Source organism: Theropithecus gelada, chromosome 17 (genome assembly GCF_003255815.1).
Source record: "Theropithecus gelada isolate Dixy chromosome 17, Tgel_1.0, whole genome shotgun sequence".
NCBI lineage: Eukaryota > Metazoa > Chordata > Mammalia > Primates > Cercopithecidae > Theropithecus > Theropithecus gelada.
In genome coordinates this window covers 47,892,615-47,914,732 of record NC_037685.1, presented here as the reverse complement: position 1 = coordinate 47,914,732, position 22,118 = coordinate 47,892,615, and the positions used below count along the sequence as shown (strand labels likewise).

General features: G+C 37.6%; 1 protein-coding gene across 3 annotated transcripts in view; it reads right to left on the bottom strand.

The window, feature by feature from the left end:
- The window catches only part of MYO16 (myosin XVI), a 702,327-nt gene that overhangs the window by 157,058 nt on the left and 523,151 nt on the right, over positions 1–22,118 (bottom strand). For all 3 annotated transcript variants that reach the window (XM_025364355.1, XM_025364354.1, XM_025364353.1), the window contains exons 24-27: positions 9,138–9,213; positions 3,329–3,504; positions 533–613; positions 74–279 (exon numbers count right to left, since the gene is read on the bottom strand). In XM_025364355.1, coding sequence (XP_025220140.1) covers positions 74–279; positions 533–613; positions 3,329–3,504; positions 9,138–9,213 — 539 coding nt within the window. The remainder of the gene's footprint in view (positions 1–73; positions 280–532; positions 614–3,328; positions 3,505–9,137; positions 9,214–22,118) is intronic.

Below are 22,118 nucleotides of genomic sequence, written 5' to 3'. Positions count from 1 at the left end.
GTATCAGTGTCAGTGTCAGTATACTTCACTGAACAGCAGCTAAAACGATGATTTTAAGAGTAGAAGAATTTACCTTGACAGGAAATCCGAGAAGGAAAGGCGAACAGGGTATCCATATCGGAAGATCTTCACCATCTCCAGGACCCCAATATATTGCAGCTGAGCAGACACGTAAAAATTATCGAAAGTATCTGGCAGCTTTGAATTATTGGGCCTGATGCAATGAATGAAGTGTGGAGTGCACTTCTGAAGTTTTCCAATAATATCCGTTAGGGATTTCTAAGGAGAGAAGTAAAACCCAACTGATTCTCCAAAGGAGACACTAGCTAAAACTATGAAGCAGTTTTTAAATAAAAAGTCTTTATATCTTTAAATCTTATTATGCATTTACTCTGTGTGTGTGTGTGTGTGTGTATGTTTACTTTTTCTGAAGACATTTTGTTGCCAAAAACGGGGGAAAAAAAAGTACATAAACCCTCTTTAGTTGCTATAAACATACATTAAGTTTTTGAAATCTGAAAACGTCACTAACCCTGAGTTGTGATGCTATGGTGACTGGATCTCCTCGTTCCAATCTTTGAAGAAATGTAGAAGTTCCTTTCTTTTTTAATAACTGTAATAAAAAGAAAGAAAAGAAGGAAAGGAGGGAGGAAAAGAAAAGAAAAGAAAGGAAAGGAAAGGAAAGGAGAGGAGAGGGAAGGGGAGGGGAAGGGAGGGGAGGGAAAGGGAGGGGAGGGGAGGAGAAGGAGAGGGGAAGGAAGGGAAGGGGAGGGGAGAAGAAGGAAAGGGAGGGAGGGGGAGGGAAGGAAGAAGGAGAAAAGCGAGGTGGGGGGGAGGGAAGGGAAGGAAGGAAAGTGAGAAAGGAAAAAACAGAGAGAAAGAAGGAAGGAAGAAGAAAAGACAGAGGAAGAAAGGAAGGAAAGAAGAAAGAATGAAGAATAAGAAAAAGTGAGCAAATTTATTTTACTAAATTTCAGTTCAGAAGAGCAAAAAATTAAGTCTCACATCCATGTACATTCACTTACAGGCAAATGTGGATTTAAAACAGTTTATAAAAACCAGTGCCAAGTGATTTTCGTAATGGTGTATAAGTTGAGGAAATGGGCAACTACTTGTAAAATCACAACTGTTACTGCCAACCTTTCACGTATAGGGCTGTTGTATAAATCAGATCTATCAACATCCTGCACCCATTTTAGTGTGACAATAAACATAGATCCTGATTTGATCCTGATTGTTTGGTGGTACAATAAACTCACTACCATATCCTGGTTATGCTACTAACTGTTCATATTTATCATGAAATTTAGTTTACTCTGGGGCAAAATGATGCTATTTTATGTTACAAAAATTTTGTGTTTCAATTATCATTGGTCTGTTCCCTTAAATTTAAGTACACTCAGGAATTGAATGAATGAATGGTCTGATGCTTTCTTACCATGTTTTTCTTCCCTTTCCTCCTCTTCCTCGTTTTATAACTACTAAAAAAGGTTCCTAAATTACCTATCTGTAAAAAATGCTAATAGACTCTATTTTTTTCAAATAAGTAAATATGTACAGCCCTGAAAAGAAAAAAAAATCCTATGTAGCGAAGAGTACATGATGACAGAGACATAAAATCAGTGAAAATGAGCCCAAAACGAAATGGCAGAAATAAAGGGCAGATGTAATTAATTAAATTCCACCCAGGGTTAAAAGGAACCTCAGCCACTAACCTACTATTATATTTCACAAAATTATATATTAGACTAATAGACTTATTGATCTAAAATCATTTTTCTTAAAAAAGGTCTTGATACAAGAAGAAATCTGAGATAACTTTCTTGAGGATTTAGTGCCTTTGCTATTATGACAATAGCTCATTTTCTTCTGTTAAGATCTACCATCAATCTGAAGTGATTCATTGGTACTGACGAGGGAATGTAAAATGAAGTGACTGGGCCAAGATCAACCTGTTCTCTACAAACACAATACAATGTGTCATACTCAGTTACAGAGTAGGGAAAATCCTATTTTCCTGACCACAGGTGAAGGGAGTCTGAAGGGAAGAAATAAGGGAAGTGAGAAATAGAACATTTAAGGAATAATCATAATAAATAGCTCTCTGTCCCTTGAAATGGAACACTCCAGTTCCCTTTCTGGGTGGAGGAACTACTGTGAATTACCCCCCTTCTGGTCCTGCAGGGAAAAGACTAATGGCCTCTAGGCCTCGTAATGTTTAATAATTGAGGTTAGATGTGTGTGGTAGCTTTTGCTCTTGACTTTTAGGATGATTGAGAAAAGAAGGGCCAGAAGGTTCAGGAAGACCTCCAGGCATAGAGATCTTTCTCATAAGGATAACCTTGTGTATGTGTTTTTTTAAACGTACAAAATGCCATTTCCTATGTGGCAGAGACTAATTCTCACGACCATTTAGTTCTAAACAACTACATCAAAGGATTTTTTATTCTAGAATCCACTGGCTGGAGACACGCACTCATACACTCACACTCATATTAACACACATTTTGGTGACTCTTCTAAAATAGAAGTGAATTGAATTATGCTTTTATTTTAACTGGTAAGCTAAAATGTATTCCAGAAGCTGCAACAATTGCATTTCTAAAATTGATTGTCCTGAACACCTTCCCAAATATATTCCTCATCTTTTATAGTTTTGGTAGACATAAGCAAAACACGCTGGAATACCATCTGGCACTGGATTCTTAAAAAACCTAAAACACTCCATACATGTTTCCTATCGGTTTGAAACAACTCTTCACTGAGTTTTTAGTTCTCTTTTGCCACATAGAATCTTGAGGTTGTATATACAACCAAACTTTTGTGAGACAAATACACATTACAAATTAGTATAATACAGTAAAATTAAAACTCTACAAATATGCAGTAAAAACATCCTAGCACCTGAACAATACCCTATGTCTATAAGAGAAACAACAATTTATCATTTAGAGACCTCAATTATCTGAAGTGATTAATATCAACAGAACAAGATAGCTAAGTTTGCTCCCTCTAAGCCTACAGTATCTGAAGTTACCTTCTATGCATCAAAAAGGCAGTCAGAGATGAAACATAACTGGGATGTTGCACAGACAACCAATAAAATGACTCAGACTATACTTACTATTACAATTGTCACCCTGCTGCACCTTCCTCTACTCTTCCTTCATTCTGATGGTTACACATCAGATAGACATTCTTTTCCTTAATATTTTCTATTAAAATATCTATTTCTTTGGTATTCAAAATTGTGCTTTTTTTAAAAAAAAGAAGCAAATATACTTATCAAAATTAAAAATAACCCAACAATAATCACAAAAACTCCTACCTTACTAAGTTCTAGATAATTCTTGTTTTCTCCAATAATTGAAGAAGCTGTCATTTTCTTACTGAGCAGGGCAGACTTATGTCCTCGGAATTTAAAGGAAGGATAGGCAGATACGAGGGATCCTGTCTGTGACAATTTCGACTGGAACAAATGATTGATCACGACATTTTCACTAGCTAGGAAATAAATAAATGAATATCGTAAGTGGCACTAAAATTTTTACTTAAGCATTGAACTTACTCCTCATACGAGAGCTTTAGCCACTGATACATTCTAGGTGCAAGATGTCGTTGCTTCAGCAGATTGAGGAGTCTACCTTTTCCTGTATCCTTATTTTATTTCCTCCACTATTTAACATCATTGACCAATTCTGACATTCACTACCCTTGACCAGGAATCCTGATCCCAACTGGGCCTTGCTCTCTGAGTGACGCTTCTATCCTAGTTTTCAGAACCAAATCTTACCTGCTCAGACCTAAACGGCTTTTGTGCACTTGTCAAATCATGAAGACTTATGGACTCTGTTAGAAACGCCCCATTCCAGGAAAATAATTATTCAGGAAAATGTTTCCCCAGGACCTAACTCACCTGTATCAGAGCCGTCTGTAAGTACCTGTGAGAGGACCTGCCTTACTTGGTGTGGCAGTTGCTAGGTGAAAGAAGGGAAAAGAAGTGTCCTTTTATTTAAAAAACAAAACAAAACAACAACAACAAAAAACAATTAAAAAAACGCAGTTAAGATGAAAAGGTAAAAGCAAAATGATATATTTTCATGTTTAAGTTACAAAAATCAAATAATTCTGAGTCCATATTCCTTTCTTGACACCTCAGGGAGAAACTGGAGCTCAGATGAGTGGATTTGGGGTTACAAATTTTAAAATCATAGGGAAAACAATGTATGTGGTGGTTAAGGATCAAAGGTAATGTTTCTTGTGTTACTTATATCTGCATGTAGGCAGTTTTTAAGCCTAAGTGTCCTTTCCTATAAAATAATGATGACAGTACCTACTTTGAGAATCATTGCAAAATTAAAATGTGAAATAATGAACATAAATCACTAGGATCATGCTTCGCCAATCAGACAGTTGGCAGCGTTTCATGGCAAAGCAGTTTAGTTTCTACCTTTTCCACACTCAAATCATTTTGCCTGCCCAGGTGCAAAATACGGGTGACATAATATATATCTGTAATGCGTTCCATTAAAAAAATCCCTACATTAGGTAATAAACGAACAGGGAAGCAGGAAGAACTGTCAGGAAAAGGAGATACAATTATGTAATGCAAAAGAGGCCCTGTGATGTTGGGATAAAATTAGAGAGAGCAAGAGAAATCCATGATTCTTAATACACAGTTACAGATCTATATACCTATATGTTATCTATACTTACATCTTAAATGTTCAAATTCCGAAAGGTCCTAAAAGCAATCATACCCCAGTAGCAATGAGCTCACCCAGCCCCCAGATCTTGGAGTTTCTGAATACCATTCTTTTCTAAGATATATCAAGGCTTCCTGAACAAATGTCTGATTCTAGATTTGAGGCAAGATGAATGATTCTGGAACATTTTTGGAAGGCCAGAATGTAAGGCAGTGTTTAAAAAAAAAAAAAAAAAGTCAAGAGAATATGTCAAAAAGAAATAGGAGCTAACCTGAAGAGGTTCTTACTGCTCAAATCTTAAACAATTTTAGCATCAATATAATGATAGTAATGAATCATTATTCATTGAACAACATAAGAATCCATGAGTGTACACTAATAAGTTAATTAATAGATAAAGAAGTGGGAATTATTATAGTAGAATGCCACTGTTTATGGAAAGATGGGGTAAGAAATTCAAAATTTTGCAATCGTGAGAAACGATTTAGGCAAGAATCATAAATGTATATAAAACTAATGGGTAAAAGTTTGATGAGGAACAGAGTATTTACATAGTCTCAATGTACTTTCTCACAAATTACTCATTAATAACAAAGGGAAAACAGCAAGCTTTATGTTAGAAGAAGCTGAAGAGCACCACCTTACACAGTGCTCATGGTGAACCTGTTTCAAACCGTGACTGCCGCCAAATGTAATGTACCAAGGAGGATACTTCACTACCTCTTGGGACTCCTGGTCAAAAATTCATAACCTACTTCTAATATAAACTCAAACACAGTGATTTCTATGAATTAACTGGCATTAAAGAAAATGTCATGAAAGAGAGAGAAAAGCTAAAGAACTGTCTCAGATTTAAAGGAAAAATGATAACTAAATGCAATCAATGATCCTGAATTAGGAGAAAATGACCATAAAAGACTAATATTAGTGGGACCATTGGTAAAACTTTATATGAACTCTGGATTAGATATGAGTAGTACATGACTGTTGAATATTCTGATAACTTACTGAAGTTATCTAAGATAATGTCCCTTCTCTTAGGGTGGGCACCAAAGTATTTAGACAAGAAGAGGCAAGCAACTTACTTTCAAATGATTCAGAAAGTAAACACACACACACACATACACATACACACACACACACACACACACACACACACACACACGGGACACAGGAAGGAAAGAGGAGAACAAAAGATGGAAGGAGATAGAAAGAAAGATAGCAAGACAGTAAAACTAAGGAAATGAAAAAAATGAATCTGGGAAGAGGATATCTGGGAGTACTTTACAATAATTCTGTCACTTTAAGTTTAAAACCACTTCAAAATAAAAAGTTAAATGATAAATACATAATAGTATAGCCAATTTAAATACATAATTAAACAATTATTATTTATATTTATAACAGGTCTATGTATAAGTGAACCCACAGATAAGTAATGCAACATTTTATTCTTATAATTGAGAAAATGCCTCTAATAAAACTGAAAACATTACTGAGAAGGTAGGTAGTGCAAAAATTTTTTTTTTGTTTGTTTGAGATGGAGTCTCGCTCTGTCACCCAGGCTGGAGTGCAGTGGCTGCATCTCAGCTCACTGCAAGCTCCGCCTCCCGGGTTCACGCCATTCTCCTGCCTCAGCGTCCGGAGTAGCTGGGACTACAGGTGCCGCCACCTCACCCGGCTAGTTTTTTGTATTTTTTAGTAGAGACAGGGTTTTACCGTGTTAGCCAGGATGGTCTCGATCTCCTGACCTTGTGATCCACCCGTCTCGGCCTCCCAAAGTGCTGGGATTACAGGCTTGAGCCACCGCGCCCGGCCGCAAAAAAAATTTTTAAAAGAAAAATATAAAAGATTTAAAAAACTGAAGACATGAGACATAAATATGGTCCAAAATATGTAACTGACCCAGTTTTGTATTTTCCCTGAATCATGTGGTCAGGCTGCAGGTATAGCAAGACTCATGTCATCCAATGGACACAGGGAGATGCCATGATACTTTGGGACCCTAACGGGAGAGCCCTGACCACAGCTGAACACATGGCAAGAGACAGCAAGTTCCCTCCAGGACTTAAAAGAGAACTCTACTATCCATTTGCCTCTTAAAACCTAGCAAAGGAACTCCTGGTGAAGAGGCATATTTACCTCATTGGGATTACAAGGAGTCACTGACCACAAACCATTTTCTTCATGTCACTCTACATACATACTCAGAGCGGAAGTGTCCCTTACTGGAATCTACAATCATTGTCCAGGGTCTTTCTACCAGTAAAGTGGGATAAGCTAACTTATAAGCAAGTGTACAGAGACACACAGAAAAAAAAAAGACTCAATAATTATTAACATAATTGACAGTAAATCCTAAATTTTCCTAAATCCTAAAATTTCCTATTCCTGTGAGCAGAATTAAAAGTCTGCATTTTGGCTTTCTTGTTGTTGTTGTTATTTGCCTCCTTTTGAGTGAACTAGACTTTACTTCTAATCTTAGGCACAAATGAGTGTATTTGCTGCGTGTCTCTATGAGCTGTCTCTAAGCTCCCTGACTACACCCGGTTAGCGGTCTCAGAGACACAGCTCTGCTTGTGTAGATTCTACAACAGACTTCACCATCTTCCTCAACTGGGAGCTTTCTGATGCTATGAAAATTGAATTAGATACTATAAGCAAAGTAACTGCAAATAAAAATTATTATTTATGAATTACATTTGCTTTTAATAATGATGCACAAGCATCAAAGTATTTTACAGATTCATAAAACATGATGGCAACCACAAATATTTTGCTTTTATGATAGAGTGAGTGAGCAGTCATGGCTCCTGAGCCAAACATGACCCACTGCCTGTTTTTATAAATAAAATTTTATCAGAACACAGTCACATCCATTTGTATTGTCTACAGCTGTTTTTCACATTATAACAGCAGAGGTAAGTAATTGCAACAAGGATCTTATGGTGCACAAGGTCTAAAATATTTATTCTCTAGCCCTTTACAAAAAAAGAAAAAATCTGACACCTCCTGTATAAATACAAAATACAAAAGGGCACATTGTAAATTCTGTCCTTTTACTCAGAAGCACCTACCTCCTAAAGAATAAAAAAAAGACTCAACTGTATTTTTCCTGGAACTTTTTGTGTACAAATTTACATAAAAGAATGATTTTAAAATATAGGCACTCTATTAAGATAAGCAGAATTGCAATATCACTAGCCATCATATTTTCATTCTAAATACACACACACACATACACACATACACGTACACACACACACATATCCTATCACCATGAAATACAAAAGTAAGAAAAGCATTGTGTAAACTTTTAAATACACGCTATATATTAGATCTTCCTAAAAGATAGGGAAGTGCATTATAAATAAAAGTGCAAATAGTCACACATTAAAAGGAAAATTTTCTAATGATAATAAAAAAGACCAATTCTTTCCATCTTCATAATGTTATTCCTTGTTTTTTTTTTCCGTTAGTTTTAGCTAAGAGAGCTCACAATAAACGTTAAGTTCTAGAGGCAAGCAGAAAAATCTTCAGTGAAAAACAATGTATTACAACTGTGTTGCTGTAATTTGAGGCAAATATGTTTCTCAAACCAGAAGTGATATGGATTTCTTATTTTCAGTGCTAGAGCATTCAATTTTTTCATGAAAAGCTATTCTGCACTTCTTTTAAAGATGAATGACTATTTCATTTATAGTAACTTAAAGCATACAAGATGCAATGTTTTAATTCACAAAAAAGGTTATTAGAAAAATGTGAATCACTGCAGAACTGCTAAGAAAATAATTACTAGAGACAGAATTATGTATATATGTATGAATATACATTTAATTATCACACATATACATTTTGTATATGGTCTTGTATATAGTGTAGAATTATAGTAGATATATGCATATAAAGTATTAATGCTCACTAAGTAGAAGGGTCCCGTAAATTTAAACTTACATGTGTATACATATATATATTCCTTCCATTTCTACTCCTCCTACATAGTGAGCATTAATATTTTATAACTGAAAGTACATAAGAATAAAATACCACCCTTAGTTGTGCTCCAGAGTCATCTTAAGTAATGAAATTCACCCTATTGTGGCCTAAATAAAGTTGGAAGTCACACTCATCTTCATTAGTCTTCACAGAAAAGCTTTTCTATATTCAACCCACTACAGTAGTAAAGGTATTTTACATTTCTATCTGCTAAAAGCTTAGTTAAATTATGGTTTCCACTGGACTCCAAATTACATTCTAGCAAACATACAGTGCAGCAAGACCCATTTCTTATTATTCTAGGCATTAGAATGCAAAAGGTATTTCAATTATGCTTTAGCTGGTACATATTTTATAGGAAAATATTCAGAGATAAAGGAATAATGGATGTATGGCATTTCAACCAGGGTAGGGCAGGAAAAAAAATCAACTTACTTTTCATTACAAACAGAAGATTCTGTGAAAGGGAGTCTTTATTTTTTTCAATTGCCCCAACAACATCATACATTACCTAGAATAAAAGAAAGCAGCAAAATTACTAATGATTAAACATGACTGTGAAAATAAATTCCTTTAAAGGATAACTTGACCCAGGTGAAGTTTTAAATTATTCATGAAAGAAGTGTCTTCAGGTCTTAGAGTTCACATTACATGCAAGTTCAAAGCTATAATCTGCCTGTTCTCATTCTGTACATTAAACAAGGGAACCCTCTTCTGTTCTATTTTGTGAAGGTCTCCTTTGATCGCCAAGTTAAGAGCAAATAGTGATAGTTCACATTCACATAGTCTCCTTTATTCTTAAGGACTCTAACTTGCTCAGAAAACTCACTAAATGCAGTAAACATACTTGGGAAACTTTGGGAATGAAGTGTGATTTCAGTTTGAGAAATTTAATAGTCTCCTAATTTTAAAAGTTCTGCTTGAATACTTAAAGAATTAGTACTCTGAAGTCTTTACAATTAAGAACACATAGGAAATAGTTAATTCTGGATTTCTAAAGCACAATTTTCTTCACCATAGGTGACTTATGAATCAATTTTAAGGATGTTACGATATAATTTTATCAGCATACTAGTAGAGGCTGAGAAACTTGATCTCTGAAGACTGAAATAGTTTGTTGGCTCTCTTAGTCAACTAAGTGTGAAATCTCAGTGGTCATGGAAAGCTGATCAACCATACATTCTTTAAAAGGCTTACCTTTGAAAATATACCTTGGGGCATAGCACCAGGGTCAGTGTGCCACAGTCTATTCTCTGCCCTGTGTGAACCGGGATTGGATAAGGGGAGACACAAAACCAATGAAGCCTCATTACTCCTGAGCAAGAGTGAGCAACAACCAAGAAGGGGAGTGAGCATCGCTGCGAGGGGAGAGTGAGCACCCACCATGAGGGGAGAGTGAGCACCGCCATGAGGAGAGGGTGAGCACCCGCCATGAGGGAGAGTGAGCACCGCCATGAGGGGAGGGTGAGCACCCGCCATGAGGGGAGGGTGAGCATCCACCGTGAGGGGAGGTGAGCACCCACCATGAGGGGGAATTTGCGTGTCGCCTGAGGGAGAGTGAGCCTCACCCGGGTGGGAGTATAAGAGTTATGCCTGTGGACATCTGAGTGTCACCCATGAGGTAGTATGCATAGCTAATCTGAGTTCTCTGGGAATTTTGTCTAGAGAGCCCAGAGAGGACTGGATCCTTTGTAATGGATGGGTATTAGACAGAGACAGCAGAAGAAACTATGAAGAAAGGGCTTCGCAGCCAGTGGAAGGACCTGGAAAAGGCAGGTGATCCCTGACGCAAGTTCCTTTCTATACGCTTGTATATTTGCATCTGCCACAATCGGTGCCTGATTATGTCCACCTTTCCCATAAAGGCTGAGTTTTTATTCTTTGCTGTTACAAGGGCCTAAATAAAACAGAAGTAATAAGGCATCCCACACGTTCCCAGCTTTTCCAATAAATTTGGGTCAGAAGACCAGTTGAGCTGGAGGACAATGCCAAAATCTTAAAACTACTTTCAGGTACAAGTAAACCATTACCTAATTACCCAGTTTGCACTTGTGCCACCACATGGCTTAGTGATACTGAAATGTGAGCTTCATATGATGTGACACACCATACATTGTTAAATGTGAACAATGTATAATCTAGAGCAATGGTTCTCAATCATACCCTCCAGGGGACACTTGGTCATTTCTGGAGATATTTTTCCTGTCACAACTGGGGGTGACAGTTGGGCAGAGATGTTGCTACACATCCTAGTGTGCACAGAGAAGCTCCCACAGCGTGGAATTATCTGGCCATAAATGTTCATAGTGCTGAGGTCAAGAAACCTCCATCTAGAGGTTTGGCTTCCCTATGCCTTCCTGAGTTAGGAACAGCAGTGCCCAGCAAAACCATGGAGGAAGTCAACACATCTTCAGAAGCCACCTGGAGCTATGTGGAATTAGGCAAGTCATTCAATGTTCCAGTTCTGCAGTTTCTTACTTGGTAAAATGAGAGTAAAAATGCATTACCACACTGTTAATATTGTGATGTAATATACATGAAAGTTCTTAGGGCTGGGCGTGGTGGCTCACGCTTAAAATTCCAGCACTTTTGGAGGCCGGGGTGGGCAGATCACGAGGTCAGGAGTTCGAGACCAGCCAGACCAATACAGTGAAACCCCATTTCTACTAAAAATACAAAAATTAGCTGGGTGTGGAAGCAGGCGCCTGTAATCCCAGCTACTCAGGAGGCTGAGGCAGAATTGCTTGAACTTGGTAGGTGGAAGCTGCAGTGAGCCAAGATCGTGCCATTGCTTTGTAGACCAAAAACAGTTATTTGAAGTATAAGGGGTTACAAACAGTGTGGGTAATCTCTACAAAATCCTACTGTGCTGTGCTCTTATCCAGCCATGCTCACATGACTTTAGTAGTTACTCCAATTCACTTCTAGAAAATTAATGGAAGTTGAGATAATTTCTTCTCACATACTTCATAATATAACAAGCATGATAATCAAATTCTGTGAGTATCAGTGATTCGTTTTTCACTTTATTCCTAGCTTCCTCAAATGTCATTTCGGTTACATCAAAAAGACTATGCATTTACTAAAGATCTTGTCCAAATGCTTCCAATCATATCTTTCTCCATGACTGAGTATTTCTGGTGCAAATATCTAGAAGCACCCTATTTCCAAGATATTCAAATCCTGACTCTCATCTTTAATAGCCTATGTTATTCTCTTCCACTTTCTAAACCTGCTTTTCATTCCCACTGGCATCTCCCCTCCTTCAATTCATCCATAGTTTCTAAAGCAATTGCCTATTTTGACTTCTTTCAGGTCTCAAGAAAACCTGAACCTTAGGGCTTAGCATTTAAGTAGCAAAAGCCACTGATAAGGTGCCACCATTTTTTTTCCATCATAGTTAGTCATTCCTAATTGTAGTAAATGACATGGTCAATCATTGGATCTGACTGTAATTCGGTATCATTTACATCTGCCACAAATTCATTCTGACATCTCAGATGGACCCTGTCTGGCTGCTAAGAAGTTCCCCGATTCACCTCTTGATAATGCCACATTACAATCCTCACAGTAACCGTTAGAAATCTTTTTGCCTCTTTTCCAGCTTCCAGCCCCAGCCCAGATTGGCTCATTCTCAGAAGATGGCCATATTTCTAACTTAAAAATTCAATGCTCTCTCACTTGAAATCTCTGAATCATTCATTCGTCCTTCTCTCCTTCCTCATGTTCACTGCTGCATGTTATGTAGATTAGAAACCGCGGTGCCATCTGGGATCCCCTCCCCCAGGACAGCTCCCTGTCATCTGCCAATGGCTGCAGTTTTCCCCTCATTTTCCCTTCAATCCCTGCTTTTTATATTTACTACCTTCACACTAGTAAAAACCATCACTTACTATTTTGACAGACAAATAGTCAAAAAGGCTAAGCACTGGCCTTTTACATCCTCACTTCAGTGCAACACTGCTATTTGATGCATATATTAAACTGAGAATGTCATTTCTCCTGTTCAGAACCTCTGACCCTGTCGTATGGAGCCCTCCTCTATATAGCCACAATCTACAACTCTAGCTTAGTCTCTGCGTGGAAATCCGATGATTTCAAATGAAACACACAGACACGCACACACATGCACACACACAAACACACGCACAACTGGACCACTGGATTTTCATTAAATACATTTCTTGTCTATCTTTGTTCATGCTATGGGCTTGTTTTTTGATGGTGCTTCCAAGCTTCCCTGGTAAAACTGCTACCAAGTGCCTTGAGGGCAATGACTACGCGTTTCTCAGTTCCGTCTCTGCAGCAGCCAGCACGATGCCTTGTCTATTGGATGCAATCAATAATTATTTGATGAGATGGACAGCAAGCTTTATATAGCATAACATTGTGCTGTCATTTTTATTTAAGATAATGCTAACTAATCTTTCATCAGCACAAGATAATGTTCTTTGGAAAGTTCTCATACATGGCACCTGGTTTACGTGGATGTCTAGAGAAGATGTTGAAGGTCTTCCATTCAAACTAAAGTAAAAAAACTCCCATTTGGAGGCTTCAATTCACTGTTACCTGGGAAAATGCATTTAACATCCACATACAACGACAAACATTTGCTGACAGCAGTTTGCTTTTTGTAGGAAGCACAGTGTTTAGTAAGTCATTTTTTATTGCTAAAAGGACATTTGTATGAAGTTAATGAATTGTGAAGCAGGTGAGCTTGATTATTTTTGTGATATTAGACAAGCTCTTTAAATTCTTTGATTCTTTTTTAATGTGTTAAATAATATTACCTAAGGGCTCTCCAACTTTAAAAGCCTTTGACCCTATCCATAAGACATAGATGACCAGTACTGACAGGATTTGAGTTGACAGATGGACACAAATATTAGAGACTATGCGAATAGCTTACACGTTTTATCATAATAATGAAAACAACTGATAATATGTCACATAAAATTGGCATTAGTGGATTGTTAACACATGGTTGCAAATAGTGTTTTGTTGTTATCTTTTCCTGGTGCTAAATTTGGAATCAAGTATTCCCTCTGGGACATCTTGCAAATGTTTGTGAAGAGAAATGACATGGAGACCTTCTGAACTGTAAGGATTCACAACAGCACACTGTGAGATTGAGTATTGGATCAATCAACGTTTCTACGTATTTCTAGTGGACAGAGCCAAGTAATTTAAATACACAACACAAACATGCACACACAAGCATGCACAAATACTTTTCTTTTTTGTTTAAAGATAAAATACTACCAGATTCCAAATTAGGTCTTTTAACCATGATACTTTCCTTGATCAGTGAAGTTTCATATTGGCCTTGTCAAAGGCAATTTGAGGGCCCAGCCCAGTGGCTCATGTGGAGGCTGAGGCGGGTGGATCACTTGAGGTCAAGAGTTCGAGACCAGCCTGGTCAACATGGTAAAACCCCGTCTCCACTAAAAATACAAAAACTAGCCAGGCATGGTGGTATACACCTGCAATCCCAGCTACTCGGGAGGCTGAGGCAGGAGAATCACTTGAACCCAGGAGGTGGAGATTGCAGTGAACTGAGATCACATCACCACCGCACTCCAGCCTGGGCAACAGAGTGACACTCTAGTTTTGAAAAAGAAAAAAAAAAAAGGCAATTTGAAAATCGAAATAAATGATGTCCATTCATGCGCTTTATTATGTCTATATGTATCCTGTTTCTATTACCTTTAAATATTTTTAAAGTTTTAATTTTGAAGTAAGTTTAGATTTGCATACAGTTGTAAGAAATAATACAGATAAATCTCGTGTACTCTTTACTTAATTTGTTTCAATAGTAACATCCTGCAAAACTATCACAACCAGGATATTGACATTAATGCAGTGAAAATATAGAATATTTACATCACCACACGGATCCCGCATGTTGCCAATTCATAAACAATTTCACTTCCCCAAAATCAATGGAGTCCCTTTGTGTGTGTGGTTCTATTTCTGCGTCCTTATTCCGTTCCATTGACCTATGTGTAACATGCTTTAAGGACTTTAAATGGAGAAGGTTAATTCCTCCCACTTAATTCTTCTTTATAAACATTGTTTTAGTTATTCTACCTTCTTTACCTTTCAATGTAAATTTTAGAAAGGTATCATCTAATACCTTTATATCTACAAAAATTTTACTGTGATTTTGATAGGAATGCATTAGCCTATATGTCAATCTGGGGAGAACTGACTACTACTAGGCTGATTACTACTAAATTGACACTATAATGCCTTCAAATCTATAAACATGAAATATCTTTCTTTTAATCTAGATCTTTAACTTCTTTTATCAGCATTTTGTGGTTTTTGCCACACAAGTTCCCTACATATTTTGTTAGATTTACACCTAAGTATTGCATTTTTATGAGCAATTGTAAATGTAATTGTATTGTTCACTTCAATGCCCATTACTAGTATATAGAAATACAATTGATTTTTTGAATGTTTATCTTGTGTCTTGTGACCTTGCTAAACTCACTTATTAGTTCTTTTAGTCTTTTCTTTTCTTTCTTTTTTACGGTAGATTTCTTGGGATTTTACACAAAGGCAATTATGTCACATATAAATAGGCACAGGTTTATTTCCTCCTTTCCAATCTGTTTGCCTTTTATGTCCTTTCTTGCTTTATTACACTTGCTAGAACTTCCATCAGCCTATGTTAACAGTGGTGAGAGCAGACATCCTTGTCTTGTTTCTGATCATAGAAGTAAAACATCCAGATTTCACCCTTAAATATAATATTGGCTGTAGGATTTTTGTAAACTCTTTATCAAGTTCAGGTCGTCTTTTCCATTCGCATTTGTCTGGGACTTGTTTTTTATCATGACTGGATGTTAAATTTTATCAAATGCTTTTTCTTAATCCTCTGATATAATCGTGTATTTTTTTCTTGTTCGACCTATTGACATGATGGATTACCTTGATAATTTTCAGATATGGAATCAGCTTTGCACCCCGAGAAAAAGAAAACAAAAACAAAAACCATTCTTTTTATATATTGCTAAGTTCTATCTGCTAATATTTTAAACATATTTTTTCACCTATATTCATGAGGGTTGTTTTTAATTTTCTCTCTCTCTCTGTGTGTGTGTGTGTGTGTTACTGTCTGTGTGGTTTTTGGTGTTAGGATGATACTTGCTTTATAAAATGAATTAAGAAGTATTCTCTTCTATTTTCTAGAAAAGATTGTGTAAAGTTGGCTTTAATTTTCCTTAAAACATTTGGTAGAATTCTCCAGTGAAACAATCTGGAATAGGAAGCTTTTCTGAGAGATTTTAAATTACAAATTCATTTCTTAAAAGTTACAGAGCTATTCAAATTGTCTATTTCATATTGGGTGAATTGAAGCAGCTTGTGTTTTTTGAGGAATTGATCCATTCCTCAAAGTCACAGAATTTATGTGTGAGAGCTGTTTGTAATATTCCCTTTGTACCTTTTTGATGTCTACAGGGCCTATAATGATTTTCCTTGTTTTATTACTGATATTGGCTATTTATGTCTTTTCTCTTTTCTCTTTGTCACTCATATTATAGGTTTATAATTTTTACTGGTGTTTTCAGAGAACCAGCTCTTTGTTTCATTGATTTTCTCCTTTTCTTCCAATTCCATTGATTTCTGCTTTTCTTGTCATTGGCTTCCATTTGCTTACTTTGGGTTTATTTTGCTCCTAGGTTCCTGAGATGGGAGCTTAGATTATTGATTTGAGACTTTCCCTATTTTCTAACATATGCATTTAGTGATATACATTTCTCATTCAATACTATTTTAGCTGTGCCACACAATTTTGACATGTTGTACTTTCATTTTCATTAAGTTCAGCATATTATTTTTAATTCTCTCAAGATTTCCTCTTGTACCCATGGATTATTTGGAAGGGCACTGTTGAGTTTCCAAGTTCATGGAGATTTGGCTGCTATCTTTCTGTTATTGATTTCCGGGTTGATTCCATTGTAGTAGGCAAACCTACTCTGTATAATTTCAATTCTTTTGAGTTTGCTTAGTTTTGCTTTACAGCCGAGCAGATAGTCCATCTGGACACATGTCCCATGGGTACTCAAAAAGAATATGAATTCTGCTTTTGCTGGCAGATGTGTTTATAAATATTGAGTAGATCCCGTTGGGGATGGTATTGTTCAGTTCTCCTGTACCCGTGCTGATTGCCTATGTCATTGTTTTACCAATTGTTGAGAGGAGGGTGTTGAAGTTTCCAGCATCACTTTCTGTCTAGCTGACTTCTTTCAGCACTTGGCAAGATAAGGAAGGCACACACTACTGCCTGGTCAGAGTAGATGTCTAGGTCCCTACCCAGCCTCCTCTGATATGCAAGAAGAATGAATCTTCATTATTGCTGGGTGAGGATAAAGCATCTACCTCTCCACTACCTCTCCACTAAGTCTCCAGTCATTCTTCCCTGGCTGTGGGATGAGCAGTGGAAGGAGCTGAAACACTTCTTTACTGCTTCCTACATAGCCTTCATAAATTGGGTAGTGGGGTGTTACCTCTGCACAGTGCTGGAAGTCCTAACCCCCTACCAAGCCTCCTCTGATATCACCACAGTGGCAGGGAGCTGGGGGAAAAATATCCATTTAGAATCTTAGCACAGTGCCACAATCTGAAATAAACCTATGCATTAAAAAATTGTGCACACTAAAAGGAAAACTGTGATTTCAATAAATATAACTAAAAAGATTATTTAAAATTTTGATTTAAAAAAATGTAATAAATGTGATTCTAAAAAAAATTATAATCTGGACTAAGATAGCCCAAATGTTTTCTTTTTGTCTTAAATGAATACAAAAGCTTTGTATTCATCAGGGTTCTCCAAATGAATAGAACCAGTAGTATAGTATAATATATATAGTCTGAGTTATTGGCTTACATAATTATGGGGGCTGAGAAGTCCCACAATCTGCCATCTGCAAGCTGGAGACCCAGGAATGTCGACAATGTAGTTCGAAAGCCTAAGAGCCAGAGAGCCAATAGTGTAGATTCCAGTCTAAATCCAGGAGCACCAAGGGCAGGAGACTGATATTGTAGCTCAAGCAGTCAGGCAGAGAGACTTCAACCTTCCTCTACCTGTTTGTTCTATTCAGACCCTCAAGGGAATGGGTGGTGCCCACCCACCCCCTTGAAGCTGGGGAGGACATCAGCTTAATCAGTCTATGATCAAATACTAACCTCTTCCCAAAACGCCCAAGAAACCCTCAGAAATGATGTTTAACAAGCCATCTGGGCATCCCATGGCCCAGTGAAATCAACACGTAAGTTAACCATCACAACCTGGGAGTTAATTCTGAAGAAAAGATGTTAATGGAAAACAAAAAAATCTAACTTGATGATCGATCATGTTGGATCCCTGATAAATCCTCACTGTTTACAAAACATGTACACTTTGCCTAATTAAATCCTTTGCTTTATAGCATTTTCTCATTGTACTCTGCTCCTCACTTTCCTCTACCCTACTCACAAAATCCTCCCTTGCCATCACTGCTGCCTTTCCTTTCAATAAACTCATTTCCAGCTTCTCCAGCAACCAAGGCCAACTCTGCCTTTCTAGGCCCAAGTCTCTAAGAGGCATCAAGCTGTCATGAAAAGTGCGTTGGCCTTGCTCAGTGACACACCTTCTGGGGTCCAGCTTCAACAAGCCCCAGGGCCTGGATAACCAGGGCAAGTCACTGAGTTTCCAAGGCTTCTCATCTACAACACAGACAGTAATGCTGACCTCTCTCTCTAGCTCTTTCTTTCTCTCTCTCCCATTCCTCTTTCTCTTTCTCTGTGTGTCTCTCAGTGGCTTTGGAGATAAATAAAAAGGCTTGTTCCTACCTACCTTTGCATAGTTTTTCTATAGTTTTCTCATGAATGTCCCTAATTGATGTTTCTAATGCTCACCTGTACCTTCTTCTCTGCCATTTTCCAGAGTTTTATACATGACTTACTTGAGAAGGACTCATGGTATTACCTAGGTAATCTGTCTTGAGGCTGTTAAATAGGCTGCCTCCCAATAAAAAGCTTCTCATTCTGGACCCGTAATTATCTCACATGAAATTCACTGACAACTTATGAAGGAAATGCTTCCAAAGAAATCTCCCTAGAACGGAAAGCCCATTAAGCTCATCAGCATCTATACTCAGCCCCTGGACTTCACTGACAGCCACCGCCTCCAGCACCAGGAAGAGGCAATAACTTTGCATAGAGAAGAAGAAAAGCTGCAAAACAGTGCAGACAAGGCCAGTGGGCTCCTGGGCAATTCAAAGGAAAGTGAGCCTCAGAGCCTAGTGAGATGGAAGCATTTCTAGGAAAGAAAAAGCACCAAGGAGAAACTCAGCCTGTATTAGAATCACCTAGAGCTTTGTGAGTCTGGAGTGTCAGGTCTGCTGACAGATAAAGGTCTGCTCTCTGCTGTGCCACTGGGGAGAGCAGGTTGGTGCTGCTGGAGCAGCAGAGAGAAGATTTTAGGTCGAAGGCTCTCCGGGGTCACTCAGGGCAGCTGCTTGGCTCAGGGCCTTGCTTGTCTCTTTTGGTTTATTATTTGGGGGATGAAAGGAGAAAAGCATGAAAGTAGCCAAAGATAGAGGCTAGGTTTATGCCTTCCTTTTTCCCACTCTCTTTACATAACTGATCTTCAGCCTTTATGTATTTATTTTTCCTTCTGAAGATTGGAAGACAGGATTCATGCAGTACATGGCAGCGTCTCTCATGCATGTAATAGAGAAATTTATATTCATGCGACTCAATATGGATCTTTAAGGAAATTGTCATGTATTCAAAATTTCCTTTGGAATGATTCTGTTCAATAAAATAACTCAAAAGAAAACTTAGCATTTTGCTTATGCTGCGGCAGTTAGCAATCCTCATTTAAATGCTACAGTGTGGATGCCAAATGAGGGGTGCAATATAAACTTGAGAGCAGTGACAGTATGTGGCTTTTTTGGAAGTACTTGCTATAACACTCCAGCATTGCAATAAATACAATTAAAAGATAAATTATGTCAGCTATATATGAAAAAAGGGGTATAAAACTTTCACCATGTCTGTGACTCAAAATTCATCAAGATACTGAGTTTCCTGGCTCCACAAAGAAAACAAAAGTTACAAAATGCCAAACCACATGCATTTTCCTCCTAACTGAAGGGTGTCAGGCTCATGCTTGGCTAATCACCAAGGAAACTGAAATCCAAAGGCAAGAGAGCACCACCGAAATAGCTCCATCCACCAACACTGGATTTTAATTCCCTGAACTGAAAGCAAGAGCAATTGGCTTACTTCACCTTGCTAAAGAAGGTCCAAGGGTTGCCCAGAGCTGGGGAATAGTGAATTCTTTATGTCTGCAGCCTCATCCCTCGCTGCGCCTTGTACCAGGTGAGAGAACAATGCAAAACTGTGAAATGTGAGCACCTACTATGTGGCTAATAATTTTAGTGTTTCTCAAAATGTGCTTTCCAGATTCCCTAAAGGAGAATATCCTCTGGTGTTTAATAAAAAGGCAAATGCTTTAAACTTCACCCTAGGCCTCTTTAGTCATTATTGGAGAGGAGTCCAGGAAGCTGCATTTTAAACTTGCTCCCCAGTTAAGTTGGATGCACGTTACGTATGAGAATCACAGCTTCAGCTACTAGGAGCTTAGGATGCTCTATTAACTCAGTCCTTCTATGTGGTGCTGGCAGGTGAGAAAGGAGTGTGGGAGCATGGTTTGCTGGAAGTAACTGTTCACAGTGCATTTTATTTTATTTAATTAATGACTTTTTTTGAAGCAGAGTCTCACTTTGTCACCCAGGCTGGAGTGCAGTGGCACGATCTCCGCTCACTGCAACCTCCGCCTCCTGGGTCAAGCGATTCTCCTGCCTCAGCCTCCTGAGTAGCTGGGATTGCAGGCATACACCACCACACCTGACTAATTTTTGTATTTTTAGTAGAAACAGGGTTTTGCCATGTTGGCCATGGTGGACTTGAACTCCTGACCTCAAGTGATCCATCCGACTCAGCCTCCCAAAGTTTTGGGATTACAGGCATAAGCCACCATGCCCGGCCTACAGTGCATCTTAAATAAAGAAACACAGTCCTTCTGAGAACAGCCATTAGAGCTGATGTTGATGTATTTTTAAATTGCTTATAAGTTTAAGATGAGATTACACTATAACTATACTCAAGGCTAAGCTATTTTCTTAGGGGAGTTAGCATTTTTTGAAAAGTTCTTGTAAAGGAAAAAAAAAACTTTCAAATACTTTTATCTAAGAGGGTAGCAATAAAGTACAGTATTTTTCAAAAATCCCTGGTTATTGTGTATCCCTATATATGCCATATATGGTGTTGGAATTTTGGAGAAAATGATATAAAAATGAGAGTGTGGTAAAGCAGAAGGAACAATAGACTAAGGGTTGGGAAGAAGGGATTCTCATTCTATTATAGTTTCTGCTTCTCAACCTGTAGAAACACTCATGGGCCACGTGCTGGCATAATTAATTGTGGGAACATGATAGTCAGCTTCTCTGAACCACAGTTTCTTATCTATTTGAGTTTTGATCTCTGGCCAGTTCACACTAAATTTTAATGATTTTATTGATTAGCATAATCCATCAATAAAATTATTATTTTAGGGGGCTAGGAATGGCTTACATGTAAATTTAGTATATGGGCATCTATTTAGATTTTCAGATTGCCTTTGATATGGCTAATGTCAAAAGTTATTAAAATATCATCAATGGATTGAGGAAGTTATCAGGGTTAAGACTAAATTTTTAATAAGCCAAGGAAAACAGCAGGGGCTAACCTTTTAAAAATATTTTGTAAAATATGTTACATGTTGTATTAGTGTGTTTTCACACAGCTGTAAAGAACTATCCGAGACTGAGTAATTTACAAAGGAAAGAGGCTTAATTGCCTCACAGTTCAGCATGGCTAGGAAGGCCTCAGGGAACTTCCAATCATGATGGAAGGCAAAGGGGAGGCTTTTGACTTTGCTCTTGTTGAATTTAACATGCTATACTAATAGAGATATTAAAAAGTCAATATGCAGCCCACAGCAGAAATAGAGTGGAGATCTGGGAATCATCACGTATATGCAACTGAATCTTGACAGTAGATAAGCTCCCTGCTCTGAGAAACATCATCAATATTCACAAAATGAAAGTAAATTCATACATCCATCAAATTTATAATCCCTTTCTCTATCACGTTATTTATATGATGCAAAATATAATCCTTAGGAAAGAAGTGGTTGGAATTAAATTTTTAATTAAACCACTTTTCTGGTGTTGGAAGTGGTGATAATTTAAAATGCAAAGTTTTGAGATAAACCCTTGAATTCAATATATCACATCAGAATATATGTGAAGATTGGATTTTAGCAAAATAAATAAGAGATCATTTTCAGCATATATAAATGTGTCCAATTATTTT